Source organism: Spathaspora passalidarum (genome assembly GCF_000223485.1).
Source record: "Spathaspora passalidarum NRRL Y-27907 unplaced genomic scaffold SPAPAscaffold_1, whole genome shotgun sequence".
NCBI classification, from domain to species: Eukaryota; Fungi; Ascomycota; class Pichiomycetes; order Serinales; family Debaryomycetaceae; genus Spathaspora; species Spathaspora passalidarum.
The window spans coordinates 2,021,206-2,037,830 of record NW_006767425.1 but is presented as its reverse complement, the minus strand read 5'-3'; the positions used below and the strand labels follow the sequence as shown (position 1 = coordinate 2,037,830).

Genomic DNA, 16,625 nt, shown 5'->3' with positions numbered 1-16,625 from the left:
CCAACTTGAAAGAAATTGTGTTGCTTTTAAAACAAGGATTTTGTCAGTGGTGTCCTGCATATAACTACGAATAATTTCAGATCAAATCAATCAAAGTTGCTACCAACTACCAGATCTTTAAGCATGGGTATGTGTGTTTGATTGATTTCTGTGTTGAAAAGATTTTAAAAACAAGCATAATTTTCTATATAAAAACTTTCAAAGTCATATTTAAGTATAAGCTAAAAAAAAACTTGTATCTTTGAATCATAAAAAGTTGAATGTGTATACTAAACAACAACAGCAAACGTGGCAAATATGAATACTCCCAAAATGGCAGTGAAGTCAATGTTCTTACCATTGGCACTGTCTGCAACAGGTATATCAGGGGTATTCACTCCTGTAGCAGTTGTTAAATATTTAATAGTTTCCAGAGCAACAGATTTAACGGAAGACAATGAAGATTTTGCATCCACGCAACTTGAAATAATCTCCCTATTTTGAGCTTTTGAAGCGCTGGATTGAATCAGCTCAAGGGATTTGATTTCCTCTTCACATGAAGTAATTATCGAAGTAATGCATGGAAGACTAGTTTGACAGTCTTCAATTATATTTGTTGTTGTCTTGAATATGGTCTTGGTGGAAGTAGAATTCCATGTAGGTTCTTTTGTTTCCACTTGGTCGGTGCTTTGTCCAGTGGTTACATCCTCTTCATGAGTTTTGCTAGATGCAGTTGAATCTTCTGGTTCTTTAGTGGATTTATCTGTATCTTCTGATTCTTCGGTGGATGTATTTATCTCTTTTGGAGTTTCACTAGTAGCTCCTGTCTCTTTTGAAGTTTCACTAGTAGCTCCTATCTCTTCTGGATTTTCACTAGCTCCTGTCTCTTCTAGATTTTCACTACTAGCTCCTGTCTCTTCTGAAAATATGCTATCAAAACTTGTTTCTGCTGGTTCTGCACTAGAAGCGGAAATTTCTTTGGGCCCCTCACTAGTTTCGGTAGTTATTATTGTTACCTCAGTAGTTATGACTTCTTCAACTTCTTCAGTAGCTGCAGCATCTAAACGTTCAATGATGGAAGTTGGGATTATCCAGTAAGGTTCCCAAACTCCAGCAGCAGAACAAACAGAATAAGCTAATGAAGTAGCAGTCACCACATCTTTACCCTTACATTCATCAGCAACACAGTCTGCTAAAGGATTGGCAAAGGTTCCCATAACACATAAACATCCAGTATCCCAATATGGACATCTTCCAACATCTTGAGTCATACAAGGCTTCGCACATTCAGGTAAATCATCATATATCTTATCAGCAAAACCATTGATGGTGGCTGTCTTGACTACTGATGGGAAAGTACTATATGGATTATTGGTCAGGGAAGAATCAGGAACATTGGTGATTTCTGGTTCCACTGTAGCTGCCGCATCTAAACGTTCTGCGATAGTAGCTGGAAGATTCCATGTAGCACCTGCAGATGAGCAAAGAGAAAATGCCAAGGATGTAACAGAAACAACATCTTGACCCTTACACTCATCAGCAAAACAATTAGCAACAGGGTTGGCAAAAGTACCCATGACACATAAACACCCAGTATCCCAATATGGGCACCTCCCGACATCTTGAACCACGCATGCTTTAGCACATTCAGGCAAATCGTCATAAATCTTATCAGCAAACCCGTTGATAGTAGCTGTCTTAACTACTGTAGGTAAAGTACTAGAAGTGTTTTCTGTTTCAGCAGCACGAGGTACTCGTGTGATTTCATCACCTTGAACCCCGTAAGCGATTGAAATTATCAATAAAGCGAGAGCAGAAGATTTCATCGTTGTTATGTTACAGCGAAAGAATAAACTGGTCAACTAAACAGGAAATTCTTCACATTATATACCAATTGAAGGAGATCGGGTGATAAAATCATTCTTTTAGAATTTCGGGCTTCAAACAGCTAATTCAATCCAATCATATCCTTTCCAAGATTTCAATAAACGAATCTCGCAATTGAAATTATAAACGTAAAACTTAATCTTGGCTTTTGTAAAAAAAAAAAAATTTTTTTGCACCCAAAAGAGGACCCCTCTGAAGTCAAAAAAATGTTGGCATATTTAAAAGTGTTTTCAGCATTCCCAACAATCAATTTCAGCTCCAACACTATAACTAATTAGAATTCACACCAATCACTTGATGAAGCACTTTATAACATCTAAACTATTCTACCCCCTCCCAATTCAAGTACAGCTACTTCGAATCTCGTAGATAATATTTTCGAATCGCGAACGCAGTTTTGTGTTCATTATTGCTCGAATCGGCTGTATGCATCTGCAATATGATGCTCCTTTCACAACTTAATATTCTATCTCCTTTGTATTTCATTGTCATAAAATTTAAAAGAAAATTCTTAGAGGAGTTGAGCCAAGAATCATACGAGTAATGAGCAGCTTTCGCTTGCTAGAGAAAACAGCATAACACTAATCTTTCGTATATTGTTGAGATTGTACTACGCGAACCAGTTGAGTAGAAGATACATTTGTTTAGCTTTTGACTCCTCTATTTCTGACCGAATTGAAATTGGACTTACAACCAAAATTAAAATTGGCCTAAATTCAAAAATATACGGGAAGATTAATCAGATAATTTTGATGCCAAGATTAATTTTATACTTTTTCAACATCGAAAGGTATATTTTACTTGACCAATCAGACCATTGTAACTCATATATTGAGTGAAATGTGCTTTCATATCCGAATTGAAAGATCCGATTCGGGTTTCTAGTGTGATCCCTTATGAGGGATCCCAAACATGTAATATATCAGCTTGATGCTCGATTTTTCTGCAAGTAAAAATGGTAGTAGGTTCGGCCCTCACAGAAAAACATTTGGATATTCAGTACTCTAGATGAATACTCTTATTTCAACCACGTATATTCATAATGATGCTTATCCTACCATGGAATCTCGCTATCCTGGTGATGTATTAAGTTTAGGGAACTCAGCAGTTAGTTGCTCGTTGAGGTGGGAATAGATGCCGTGAATATTTGTATCAACCAGTTATAAATAGTTTTTTGGAATGAGAATTGGGTTCTCGGTATTAATTTATGTTAGTTGCACCTCTATCTCTCTCTTCTTGCGAGATTGTAACTATCCTATGATTTTGCAGGCACTCAAATCTGCAATTGTAGGCTGACAAACGTATACTTATACATTTTGTGGGCTGGTGAACCTACGAATTTTTGATGGAATATTCGGTTTTTCGTTGAAGAACTCACATTCGTATCAAAACAATTCTGTGTACTCATTACTCCTGAGTATCAATCAAAATCAAGGTAAAAAGCAAATAGTTTTCACTTAAACAGCATACAAACAAAGCTGATAATGATTATATATCGACGATGTAAGAGCCAAAATTGTAGGTGACTGGTTTGGGGTCAATTATTTTAGTAGGCTTACCAACCCACAGTTGTAGGTTCACTTACGGTTTCTACCGGAAGTGAACCTCGCGATTTCTATCGGCTGATTAACCTAAGGTTGTAGGCTGCCTATACGACTATGTTGGTTTTTTTACCTGTATACTTAGTCAAGTATTCAGCGCTCTGACCAAATCAATCGTAAGAGCGTCTTATTTTGTCTATCTAATCGTGTATATCGAAAACTACATATCATAGCTTTTAAGCAAAGTATCAATTGAAGGTACAGCAGCATTGCAGATGCTACAATAAAGATAAATATTTCGCATGCTCCTTCCAGCAATTACCACATTGACTCTATCCCACATGATGTAGAACAAGAACAAAGTCAAATTGTATAATAGAAAGACTCAAAAAATTGGGAATAGAGTGAAAAAGTCTGGTATGCATACTAGTATTTAAAGGTGTACAATTATATATCTCCATGTGGCTACTTTATTATGATTGATTACAGGGGAGAGATATGTTCTGAAGAGTGATTATGCTTTCGTTTCATGCTGTTATTCTCCAATTAGCAATTAGTGTATTAGCAGAAATAACGGTTCCAACAAAATTACTATTGCCCACATCACAAGAGTTCCTCAAACTAGACCCCGGCACTTTTACGAATACCACATTGATAGGAGCCAAGAGAAAATGATAGAAGCGAATGGAAAGTTTGGACAATGGATTATGCACGAAAACCGTTGTAATCAACACCTCGAAGTCTTCAATTGGCTCGTTAAAGTGGGGTTACGTGAAATCCGTGCAATAAATCCATTGTCTTGATTTTTTGCATCCATTTGCATTAATTAGGAAAATTCCCACATTTTTGCAACAAGTAAAACAAAAGAAAGGGGTTTGGACAGAGGAGTGAGGGGGTTATTCCAAATTATCACATGTATTGCCTGTTCCTTGAAGTGGGAAATATTTTGATAAGGCTAAAAAAATCAGACAGGATCCGGTCTCGGAGTAGAATTTAAGCTTTTTAGTCTTATCTAACTTAGCATGGTGTCATAAATCCATGCGGGGCCCATTTGGCATTTATGATTCAATTTGCGGTCTAAAACTTAATCGGACAAATAGGAGGAGAATCTTGATTTTTTTTTTTTTCAACCAAGAATTCTTTTTTGTTTACTCCGAGATTTTGCGCAAGAGTCAACATTGAAAAGAAAAAGTAAAAAATTAAAAAAGAAAAAAAAACGGAAAACACATAAACGGAAATTTAACCAGACCTGCATATTCTCTTTATCTTCGTCCAATAGGAGCTCGCGATTGACAATTGACAGTTTGATTGCGATTGATTGTTAACAAGAGTCAAAATTATTGGGTATACTGGTAGAACACCGGAAACGGCGCATTTTTCGTCCATTGTCAAGCCTCGAGAGACACCTTGACAACTTGCCTTTAGTCACAAGTGGGGGTGGCGGAGGGGGATCTCCAATATTGGTCGTTATCAAAATTGCAATAAAAAATGCGCTAGTGATAGCGTAAAAAGCTCGAAGTAAGCATTTGATATAAGGTTATTATCGGTGATGGGATGTATATCAAATAAGATTTCCCGTGTTGGAAGAATTTTACAATATAGAAGGCACTTTTCTTGTTTCCACCATGTCGGACAAAACCGGTTTGAATTGTCAACTGGTCTAACCAAGATTTTTAGTGTAACATTACGTTAGAGACGTGGCAATAACTATGGTGCGACAAGAAACTAAAAAAAAAAATCAGATTTCTTTTTTTCTTTTTAATACATCTTGCTTTGTATTTCTCCGGTATTACAAGCCGAAGCCGGCAGCGTCAAAAAAAAAATTGACTATATCGGCTAGGATTTCTTTTTTTTCAATTAAACTCCAATTATACACTATCGTGTCTACCTCTAACACTATTCTGTGAACTCAATAGACTGAAAGTAAAAGCTACATAAGAAGTAGAGTAAATGTAATAGTAATGACGTAATGGATTCAAAATTGTAGTATCTTCCCTTCCCCAAAACTCTAAAGTTTAAAGGAAGTTTGGTCACAAGTGGTTTGTAGTTCATGCAGGAAACGCACAATTTTTTTGCGTTGACTTAAAAGAAAAAATCATCAACTTGATTTTACTGGACGATTTTAGTACGCTTATCGGTAACACAAAACTGAATTTGTTAGTAAAATTTATTGATGATTCATTTTTACTACCTTGAAAAGAAACGATCTGCATAAAAAATATTTACTAATTTTTTTTTTTTTATATATACATCGGAAATACAAAATCTGTTCATAAACTATCGACAACACCCACAGACAAGGGTTCAAACTTTTCGCCATATAAATATCCCAGATAAATCTCGTTCAAATTTTTTTTTAGCTTTCTTGCTTTTTCTCTTTTCTTCTTTCTTTCTTTCTCTATCAAATCTTTATTTTAAATTATATATACAAAATGGTCTTACCTTACGAACCTGAATTCCAACAAGCTTACGATGAATTAGTCTCTGCTGTTGAAGACTCTACTTTGTTCACTGAACAACCAAAATATAAGAAGGTTATTCCAGTTGCTTCTGTCCCAGAAAGAGTTATCCAATTCAGAGTTGCTTGGGAAAACGACAAGGGTGAAATCGAAGTCAACAACGGTTACAGAGTTCAATTCAACTCTGCCTTAGGTCCATACAAGGGTGGTTTACGTTTCCACCCATCTGTTAACTTGTCCATCTTAAAGTTCTTGGGTTTCGAACAAATCTTCAAGAATGCTTTAACCGGATTATCCATGGGTGGTGGTAAAGGTGGTTCCGACTTCAACCCAAAGGGTAGAACTGACTCTGAAATCAGAAGATTCTGTGTTGCCTTCATGAGACAATTGGCTAGACACATTGGTCCAGACACTGATGTTCCAGCTGGTGATATCGGTGTTGGTGGTCGTGAAATCGGTTTCCTTTTCGGTGCTTACAAGCAAATGAGAAACCACTGGGCTGGTGTCTTGACCGGTAAGGGTTTGTCCTGGGGTGGTTCTTTAATCAGACCAGAAGCTACCGGTTACGGTTGTGTCTACTACGTCGAAAAGATGATTGAAAAGGCTACCAACGGTAAGGAAACCTTTGCTGGTAAGAGAGTTGCCATTTCCGGTTCCGGTAATGTTGCTCAATACGCTGCCTTGAAGGTTATCGAATTAGGTGGTACTGTTGTTTCTCTTTCTGACTCCAAGGGTGCCATCATTTCCAAGAATGGTATTACCAAGGAACAAGTTGCTGCTATTGCTGCTGCCAAGATCCAATTCAAGTCTTTGGAAGAAATCATTGCTGAATCTGCCTCTGTTTTCTCTGGTGAAAACTCTGTTGAATACTTGGCTGGTGTTCGTCCATGGACCAAGGTTGGTCAAGTTGATGTTGCTTTGCCATCTGCCACTCAAAACGAAGTTTCTGGTGACGAAGCCAAGGCTTTAGTTGAAGCTGGTTGTAAGTTCATTGCTGAAGGTTCCAATATGGGTTCCACCAAGGAAGCTATTGAAGTTTTCGAAGCCAACAGAGCCAGCGGTGTCTGGTATGCTCCAGGTAAGGCTGCCAACTGTGGTGGTGTTGCTGTCTCTGGTTTAGAAATGGCCCAAAACTCTGCCAGAGTCCAATGGACCAACGAAGAAGTTGACGCTAAGTTGAAGGACATCATGTACACTTGTTTCGACAACTGTTACCAAACCGCTATCAAGTACTCTACCGAAAAGACCGAAGGTACTTTACCATCTTTATTAAAGGGTGCTAACATTGCTGGTTTCATCAAGGTTGCCGATGCTATGTTCGACCAAGGTGACGTTTTCTAAATGGGTTAAACAAAAAAAAAAATTTACATAGATGATTTGCATGTGAGCATACGATTTTAGTTCTTCATTAAAAACTTTGTATATTTGATGTATATAAGAAAGTCAATAGAAATATTTGGTTAAACTGATAGGTGTAAGCTGTTTATGATGATGACTCTCTACTCCCTCCTACCCCTGTGGTTATCTTAACCTTTTTTTGCAGTAAGATAAACCGCGCAGAACAATAGCAACAGGAAAAAAAGAAAGAAAAATTTAAATTTGGCAAATACACCAGACAGCCACCACGTTTAACTGGTGTATGAACAAAGCAAAAACATCATGTCAGACAACAACCAGACACCTCATCCTGTAGATGTACCAATCACAGATATGGATGATCCAGAAGATGATATAATCTTTCCTGATTCTTCCCAGCCTATCATCAATACTGACCAAGAAGATACGTTTTTGGACAGCCTAGATTACGAAGTTGATCCTAAGGAAAACAAGTCAATGTTCACAAAATTCAAAGCTCTATTCACAAGATCTAGTGACAGCAATAGAAGCAACTATTATGAAATGGTACTGTCTAGGAATGACGATAGTTTTGAGCTTGATACTGATAACGACCCTTCCACTCCAGATTCAGATAACGAAGAACCAATCAATATACGCGACTATAGAGTGAAATTGCTTGAGAATAAATTAAAGACGAGAACCGTAGTCGGCGTGGTTTTACTCATGATGATCATGGCAACTACGTTGTTCTTGTTTAAATCTACCAGAGGCGGTGATACAATTATATACTCGGGACTGGGTAAACGACTCCTTTCTAATTCTACCCATGACTTTTACCCAACCACAATTGTCATATCTCTTGACGGGTTCCACCCCCACTATATTAACGCCAAGGATACACCTACCATGCATAACATCCTTGTCGATGAATATGGTCCTCCATATATGACACCAAGTTTCCCATCCCTGACATTCCCAAACCATTGGACCCTAGTAACAGGGTTGTATCCTTCAGAACATGGTATTGTGGGTAATACATTCTTTGATCCCAAATTAAACAAACCTTTTGTGAATACCAATCCTAAAATGGGTGGGTTGGATCCTGATTTCTGGAGAGGCGGTGAGCCAATTTGGAACACTGCCGAGCGTCAAAATTTGACTACCGCAGTGCACATGTGGCCTGGGTCGGAAGTACCTGATGGCGTCGGTCCCAAGGGCGAATTTGATAGATATAACGGGTCAGAATTGTTAGTTCTGAAAGTGGATCGAGTTATGGAGTGGATAGATAAGGAGATTGATTCCCGTCCTGAATTGATATTAACATATGTTCCTACTATCGACCAATATGGTCACAAGTTTGGAATTCTGGGTTCTAATTTAACAGATGCCCTTACTTATGTGGATAATTTCATTGATTTGATGCAAAGGGAATTACACGCGCGTAACTTGGATAATATTGCTAATATGATCATTGTTAGTGACCACGGGATGGCCCAAACTTCAAATGAGCGTCTACTTTATCTTGATGATTTAATTGACTTATCCAAGATTGATCATATTGACGGATGGCCATTATTTGGATTACGTCCACATGATTCAGCTGATGAAATTTATAACGAGTTAACTGCAAATTTGGCCAAACAAGGTGATAACGTCACTTCCAATTATCATGTATATAAAGTAGAAGATCTTCCTAAAGAATGGCAATTTGGAGGACAATTAGAAGACCACAGGTTCAATTATAGACTTGCACCAATTTGGATCATACCTGAAGTTGGTTACTCCGTTACTACCCACCAACAAATGAAAGACTATGGCAATGAATACAAACCTCGTGGGGTCCATGGATACAATAACACTCATTTGTTGATGCGGGCTATTTTCTTAGGTTCTGGTCCATACTTTAGACTGATTCGCCCTGAATCAGGCAAAGTTAAACCATTTGCCAACACAGAAGTATACAATTTGATCTGTGATAGTTTAAACATCATTCCCTCTCCTAACAATGGGACTAACCCTCGTCATGTCATGCAGAATTCCTTGCCTCATGATTGGTCTGATGATTTGATCTTCCCTGATTTACCTTATGATGTTGACCATATAGTGGGTAATAATGCAACGTACGATTTGTTATGGAGAAAGAATCATAAGGGAACAGTACCAGTAAGTACAAACGATCATCCTTTGGAATCAATGAAGTCTGAGGAGTCTACTATTAGCTCTTTGACTACCGCAGATTTACCTAAACCAAGTGATTTTGAAACAACTACAGGTACAACTAGTACTAAAGGAGCTGAAACTACTACAACATCAAAAGGTGGATTGAGTAACATTGTAGGACATGTCTTGGATGATATAGAGGATGGGATAGAATATGTTGGAGAAAAAGTTGACGATTTGCTAGATGGTATATTTGGTGATGACTAAGCTTATGTGATAATAAATACACATTTTACTCAGGTAACTGAGGCAAACTAGAAAGGCTGGGCTGGCGTACTGGCGAATCAAGTACGAATGGAGAATTTGTACTTCTTGTAGGTGTATCAGGAACTGCAACTTGTTCAAGCTCATAAGTACTTTGTTGAGGGCTTGGAATCATTGCAATTGCTGCCTTTCTGGTGTTACCGTTAGGAGGAGTATGATGATGGTGAACATCAGTAGAATCTTGACATAATTTCACTATTTCCTCTTTGGACATGGATAGGAATGTGGTAGACCTCGTAATACTTGTCCAGCTCTTCTTTATCAAATCAATTACTTTGATAATAAATACCGATTCACCCGAGTACGATAAATCTTTCCATAGTTTCAACAAAATTGCAATTGCTACTGGGTCACCATCCAGGAATTCATAATATTGGAATCTTTCAAACATTTTAAATAATCGGTTCAATACAAGTGTACGCAACTCGGATAATTCATAAAGATTAGCTAGGGTTAATAATCCTGAATAATCAACAATATTGAATTCACCGTCTGCACCCATGAACTTTGCATCAAACTCAATTGTTCCCACATACAAGTAGTAAATCAACCCCTTGATCCAATGGAATGGTTCTGGAATAAACATTTTGTTCTCGATGGTTTCGGTCATCCCCACAGACATTAGTCTTACAAAATGAGGCCAGCGAGCAAGTAATATAGACTTATGAACTTGAATGGCTTTGAAGCTGGTGGTGTCCTTAGAACTCATGCTTGACATGGCACCATTTTGATACTTTCCTCGATCGCCTTCATGGGCAAGGGCAATGATTTCAAAGTCAGTGTATGCTTGTTGAACTAATAAATTATGAAAGGAATTGGCAAGGCCGCCATTGCCAAGACTAAGCTTTCTGGCCATGACTGATTCATAGGAAGGTATTCCGAAATCGCAAAGATTGATTTCCAAGATGCATCGTAACTTGTTAAGACGACTTTCATCGTATTCGTCGTCAACGTCAACCTCGCCAGTTTCTTCATCTTCTGATTCCTCCATAGTGTCATGAGTTAAGTCACTGGTGATATTACTGGGGTGTTTCTCGTGTTCTCGTTTATTTCCCAAGAGGTATAACTTCCCTTCGCTGTTAATGCACGCAGTTTTCCATAAGAAATCGGTAATATCATGGGTTTCTCCTAATCTATTAAAATATGCAATCAAATTGTTGGTATTGAATAAATTCTGCGATTCAAAATCATCAAGATCAAAATAAGATATATTGATATCGCCAACATTGTTATCCCATGTGGGTAAACATACCAACAAGCTTAATGCTGGATTTATTCCTGAATCGAGGTATATTCTATCACAATCAATCTTACTTCTTGTTGCTGGTGTGGCTGGGCTTGAGCTAAGTCCATGCTCTTCTTCATCTTCAACCTCGTTTCCGCCCGTATCAAATGGGAAATAGTCCAATCTTTGTAGAATGTTGATTTCGCCTATGGTTCTAGTCTTGAAAGAATAATATGTGATTGTTCTAACATTATTCATATCCTTATCTAAACCCCCAAATAAGAAAATTCGATCTTGATATATCATCATGGTATGATCAAATCGAGATACAAACTGGATGGGCCCCGACCACACGCCCAGAATCAAATCGTAGCAATACAAGTCGTCCAATGGAACTGATCTTACTAGGCCACCACTAATATATAATTTTGATCCATCAGCTGATAGACAACATGCATGTCTTGATCGATAGCTAGGGGCATTCTCAAGAGCAAAGTCAGGAGGACCAATCCATTTCCGGTCAAAGATATTATAGATCATCATGAGATTGTCTTTTCTGAATGATGCACTCTCGGATATCTCTCCTCTTGCTCGAGCGCCTCTTGTTCTGGTGTCAGTAGTGGGTATCTCGTCATCATAAGGCAATCCACCGAAGATGAGGATGTTCCCATTGCCGATATATATTGCCAGGTGGCCCTCTCGGTATAACCCTTCTACCTTATCATCGATCTCCCACGTCATGGTCTTGAGGTTTAGTAAATATACGTTGCTGTCCAACGCATCCAGCTCATCGAAACCTCCATATAGAAACACATAGTCGGTGCCCTTACATGGAACAATAGTTGACTTTACATTAAACGAAGGAGTAGGTCCATCTGCCTGGACTATTCGAAGGCTTGGATGTGATAGTGAGGGCAACACCATTGGTCGTGTGTTTGAGTACAGGGGGGGGGAGGTAAGAAGTGGTTGTAAGTTACAATCTTGATGATCGTGAACAAACAATAGAAGCGCGCCGCCGGTTCTAGAACCCCGCAAAAAATAAATGTTGCTTGTGCGGCTCAATCTTTTTCATAAAAGCTACTATAGGTTGATACACAGTTTATACAACTTTAAATGGATCTTTGTCGGTCTCACTAATAATAACGTCAACATTGTCTTCTCCGAGTTCTTCAATCAACTGTTGTTTAATCACTTTCAAAAATGCTCTTTCGGTATTTGAATGGTTACAGCAAATAACAGAGGAACCACTTTCTTTAAAATAAAGAGCCTCATGATGAGACAACTCACCAGTATAATATAAATCCGCTTTAATACCTTTAAACACACCACCTCCAGAACCTGCGCACACAGCAATAGTTTTGACTTGGTGATTGTCGCTGGCCAGGGCAACTTGAATATGAGTCAATCCTAAGCTAGATTTAACATTTGCAATCAAATCACCCAAGTTTGCATGGTCAGTTAATGCGACTAATCTTCCCATTCCACAATCAGTCTCAACAGCATCCTGTTCGATAGGAACCGAAGACTCAACGTGGAAACCTTGAGTGATGCCCTTCACGAGGAAATCGTTGACACCACCGCGTTGACTGTCAACAGCTGTATGAGGAGAGTATACACTGATTCTGTTCTGGATTAACTTAATAAGAGATCGTTGTTGTGGATCCGCAGGAGTGATTGATTTTAATCCTCGGAAAATAAATGGGTGGTATGCCATGATGAAATTGGCTCTTTTCAAAATTGCTTCATCTGCAACCGCTTGTGTCAAGTCAATGGTCAACAAAACTTTAATTGGGGTGCTGATGGCTTCGGAATCTTCGTAGCTGGAATCAACTAATAGTCCGGTATTGTCCCATGTCTTGTCTGCTAAAGAAATTGGATAGAATTTCTGGACTGTTCCAAAGATGTTAGTATAATTTCAAGGGGGAGGGGAGTATTAAAATGAATGCATACTGGCTCCAACTACCTTTTTCACTGAATTTCTAGACATTATGTTGGCAATTGAAGAAAGAAGACAAGGGTATTGGAATAAAACCAATTTCCAAAGAAAAAATTCGGCTCAGAAACAAAACGAGATTATTTAATTCCGGTTTGTCACGTGACTTGCAATTTGGAGCTTGTGCGCTTACTCTGATGGTCTTTTTGGACAGTGATGCTTGGAAATGTTTAAATTGGCGGTGAATTACGCTTATCTCTTTTGATGACTATAATTTGTTAATTTTATTTATTAAATTCAAATTGTAATTGGGGTGTCACTCGGAGATTTGTGTAAAGTTATTGCAAAATAATGCAGAAATCAATTCCCTTCATTAAACTTGAAAAAAACTCAATAATCAACATCTTTGTCTACACAAAGCACTAATAACACTTTTCGAAAACACCCAAATGCAAGTTTTTATCCATATAATTCAAAATTGGCTAACTTATTGCATAGTTTATATCCAATCACGTGATTTACAACATACTCTTCCGGACTGGATTTCACTTTCAAAATTTTGAAAATTAGCCTCCTTAGCTTAGTGGTAGAGCGTTGCACTTGTAATGCAAAGGTCGCTAGTTCAATTCTGGCAGGAGGCATTATTTTTTTTATTTTTTTTTGTTGCTACCATTACCAACTAACATATGTCCAAGTGTTTTTTTTTACATTACAGGCAAGACATATCATAGACAAAGTATTATTATTGCTCTAAACTCTATATAATAAATTAATAAGAATATAAAATCAAGAATTAAAAAATTATAAATAGTTATCATTCAATAACTGAACTTCCTTGCATAGACACTCCCAATTCCATATTTTGCAATCATTATCCTGTTCATCTACTCCCAAGTAAGATTGATACAAATACAAATCATAAAACAATTTCAAATTGGGTTGGATTATGATATTGAATCGAAGAACACGTAATGCCAAATATGCTTGCACCAAATTGATTCGATGTTGTTTCATAAGAGATGCAAGTACAAGTGAAGCTGATCGAGACGCACCAATCTTACAATGAACCAATGTGATTTCATTAGCTTGGAATGTGTTTTTGTTGGATCCAAGAAGAATCTTCTCCTGGATATAGGTGGGCGCATCAAGTAGCAATGGAAGAATAGAGTCGCGTCCATCATCATTGAAGTTGTGAATGTAGACTAAGGACTTCACCAGACCCGGAACAATTCTTGGTGGAATGGAATATTGTGACAAATCTACATCGTATACTTGACAGTTTTCATTGAACGTGAAAATAGGAGTTAAAACATGCTTTGAAGTCGATACATTCTCAAAATCAAAAGTTATGTATTGGTCAAGGTCAGCCCACCACGCTGGACATTCTCCAATGGAAACCATATGAGATATTTTCAATGATCTAAGGATAGTTCTTGAGTTGGCATGATTGAGGGAACCTAAATAAACCCCTGGCGATACTCTTGAAGGGAAATTGTTATCTTGATTGAGTTTGAACCAATCATACGGCTGAGGTTTTATAATAGGGTGCATATGGTAATACCTATTAATAGCCAGAAAGTTTAAGGAGTCTGGAGGTATAATATTGGGGAACTCAGATATTAAATGCTTGTTTAAATAATCAACAAACCGCTCAAATCGAGAAAGGTATGACATATCTCCTTTGAAAAAGTATATCTTTGCTGGGGATTGGACAAGATAGATGATTGCTTCTTCCACTGTCTTCCTTGCCAAAAGCATGGTAATACAGATGGTTAAAAGTGAAGAACCAGTAAAACCATCATAGGAGAATACAAATATCTTGTTTTGTCTGCTAATCTTCTCAATTAGTTTGAGGACATTCAAAATTATATTTAACTCGTCGTTGGTAATTCTTAGAGGATCAAAGCTTCCAGAAGCAGGGAAGTCCAAGTAGAATACCGATCCCTGGGAATTTTCTAACGAGAAATTGTCCCAAATTGATTCAAGCAATTCAAGCGTAGGTAATTTGGCATCCTGGTGACAATTTATAATCAACTTGAACTCTCGAGTTTCTAAACGAAGGTTATTGAAATCAAGAATATTCCCTACACATACCCGGTCGTTAAGAATCCATTTTCTTGAGTTTAATCTCCATATTAAATTTTGCTCATATTTATGGAATTTGCAATCATAAATTTCGTCATGCAGAACATACTTCTCCTCAGAAAAGCTTATTTCGTTTGTCATTGAATTGTTGTACATTTTAAGCTCATCATATTCATTATCAAAGTATGAGGAATCAATTTCCATCCACCAGTAATCAATTTCAATCGAGTAAATGAATCTATCAGAAGGTATGATTTGCCGAAGAATTCTCATGGTCTCATCATTACAGGTGTTGTTGTAATTATAAAGCACAAAATGGGACAATGGTGCCATCAATTTGATTTGCTTGTTGAAGTTGCGGCAATTCAATTCTCCTTCATTTTCTGGCAGAGTATGGTCATAATCAAGTGAACAATAACTACCTTCCTTAGTCAACAATTCTTTTATATCTACTGTATTTAGAAGATTAGGTATATTGGTCTTCTTATTGTCACTCCTGAGAAACATAACATTGTTCAATTGTAAATTGGATAATTGGTGATGAATATCTTTTAATTGAACTTCATCTAAAAAGTATGAACACTGATTAGAATTATTCAACCCATGCAAATAAGGAAACAACAGTTCTGAATAATTAAAATTAAATCTATTTCGATGTTTATAGTAAAATTCAAACAATAATTTCAAATCTGAAATGCGTTCAATGACATATACGTTTTTTCCCTTTTGACGTAATTTGAAATTAAATCTAGTAAACCATGATTGTTCACGACTTGGAATACTAACGTTTGAAGAAAGCGAAGCTGACCGGTGCTTATTGAATTCAAAGGTGTCATTTTCGTTGAGTTTTAGATGTTCCAAGTCTTCCAGCAAGGTCATTCCTGAAACGGAGCTAGATTTGGAAGACAACATGGGATTAAGTGGCATGCTTGAAAGTATTGAATCTACTGATGCCGACGATGAAGCGTTGCTTGCATTTACTCCCGGGGCTGTGGTTATGCTAAATTTTGATAATGTTGAAGATGGTATTCCAAGGCAAGACCGTGGTATTATGGCGTTTTCATCGAATATGTATGAAGTAAGTAAACTTGTTTTATTTGAACGTTTGTCGCGGGCCAGCTGCGATAACATAATGTGGTCAGGGTTGGTATGGAGATGGGCGTTCTTTGGAAGGTGAAAGTTCTTGGGTCGTTATTTAGCTCTTGAGATTAACTATAATTGGAAGTCAAATGAAGTCTAGACTATAGTGAGGTAATGTTGTATTATTTTTTTGAAACCGATTGGGGTAGAGAGTTAGGTTGATGTTGCAGCCGTTTTTTCTACTGGCGTTGAGTTAAATTTTGACCCGGATTACAATAATGAATGTCTAGTGGAAGTTTGATGGTAATAAGTTAAGTCCAATGTTGTGGATAAAGAATAATCGGCAACTAGATGAATAGTCTGGGGCTTTGTATGCCAATATTCTTAGAACTTTACTGGAATTTAAAGTTTTATATACTAGATTGAAAAAATACCCAGAAAAGAGAAAAATAAAACCATCAATAACCGGTCCACCGGTCAACTGCACAGAAAATAACCCTTTGTGCATTTTCTGCATTATCATATTATTTTTACTATTTCTTTGTATTTTATTCGTCAATAACCTATTTTTAAGCAGCAAGGCATTTCGTCTCTTAGTTCGTTTCGCGTTCATT

At 37.4% G+C, this 16,625-nt stretch overlaps 6 protein-coding genes across 6 annotated transcripts; 2 read left to right on the top strand and 4 right to left on the bottom strand. All coding sequences in view use genetic code 12, as the record gives it.

Moving 5' to 3' along the window:
• Positions 1-917: 917 nt before the first annotated feature.
• On the bottom strand, positions 918-1,805 carry SPAPADRAFT_133039 (CFEM domain-containing protein; the record flags this gene model as incomplete). Its single annotated transcript, XM_007372926.1, has 1 exon — positions 918-1,805. A coding segment is annotated over one exon (888 nt), but the record flags the coding sequence as incomplete, so codon positions are not given.
• Positions 1,806-5,807: 4,002 nt separating this feature from the next.
• Positions 5,808-7,333, top strand: GDH3 (glutamate dehydrogenase (NADP(+)); the record flags this gene model as incomplete). The annotated part of the gene is made up of 1 exon (XM_007372925.1): positions 5,808-7,333. One exon carries the CDS (start codon positions 5,840-5,842, stop codon positions 7,205-7,207), a length of 1,368 nt encoding a protein of 455 aa, XP_007372987.1.
• A 192-nt stretch (positions 7,334-7,525) lies between these two features.
• SPAPADRAFT_132154 (nucleotide diphosphatase/phosphodiesterase) lies at positions 7,526-9,631 on the top strand (the record flags this gene model as incomplete). Its single annotated transcript, XM_007372924.1, has 2 exons — positions 7,526-9,476; positions 9,522-9,631. 2 exons carry the CDS (start codon positions 7,526-7,528, stop codon positions 9,629-9,631), a joined length of 2,061 nt encoding a protein of 686 aa, XP_007372986.1.
• Positions 9,632-9,656: 25 nt separating this feature from the next.
• SPAPADRAFT_131973 (uncharacterized protein) lies at positions 9,657-11,837 on the bottom strand (the record flags this gene model as incomplete). The annotated part of the gene is made up of 2 exons (XM_007372923.1): positions 9,657-10,997; positions 11,061-11,837. The coding sequence occupies 2 exons, from the start codon at positions 11,835-11,837 to the stop codon at positions 9,657-9,659; spliced, it is 2,118 nt and encodes a 705-aa protein (XP_007372985.1).
• A 75-nt stretch (positions 11,838-11,912) lies between these two features.
• On the bottom strand, positions 11,913-12,913 carry NIF3 (Nif3p; the record flags this gene model as incomplete). The annotated part of the gene is made up of 2 exons (XM_007372922.1): positions 11,913-12,803; positions 12,864-12,913. The coding sequence occupies 2 exons, from the start codon at positions 12,898-12,900 to the stop codon at positions 12,013-12,015; spliced, it is 828 nt and encodes a 275-aa protein (XP_007372984.1).
• Positions 12,914-13,619: 706 nt separating this feature from the next.
• PPS1 (Pps1p) lies at positions 13,620-15,810 on the bottom strand (the record flags this gene model as incomplete). Its single annotated transcript, XM_007372921.1, has 1 exon — positions 13,620-15,810. The coding sequence occupies one exon, from the start codon at positions 15,808-15,810 to the stop codon at positions 13,648-13,650; it is 2,163 nt and encodes a 720-aa protein (XP_007372983.1).
• Positions 15,811-16,625: the final 815 nt, after the last annotated feature.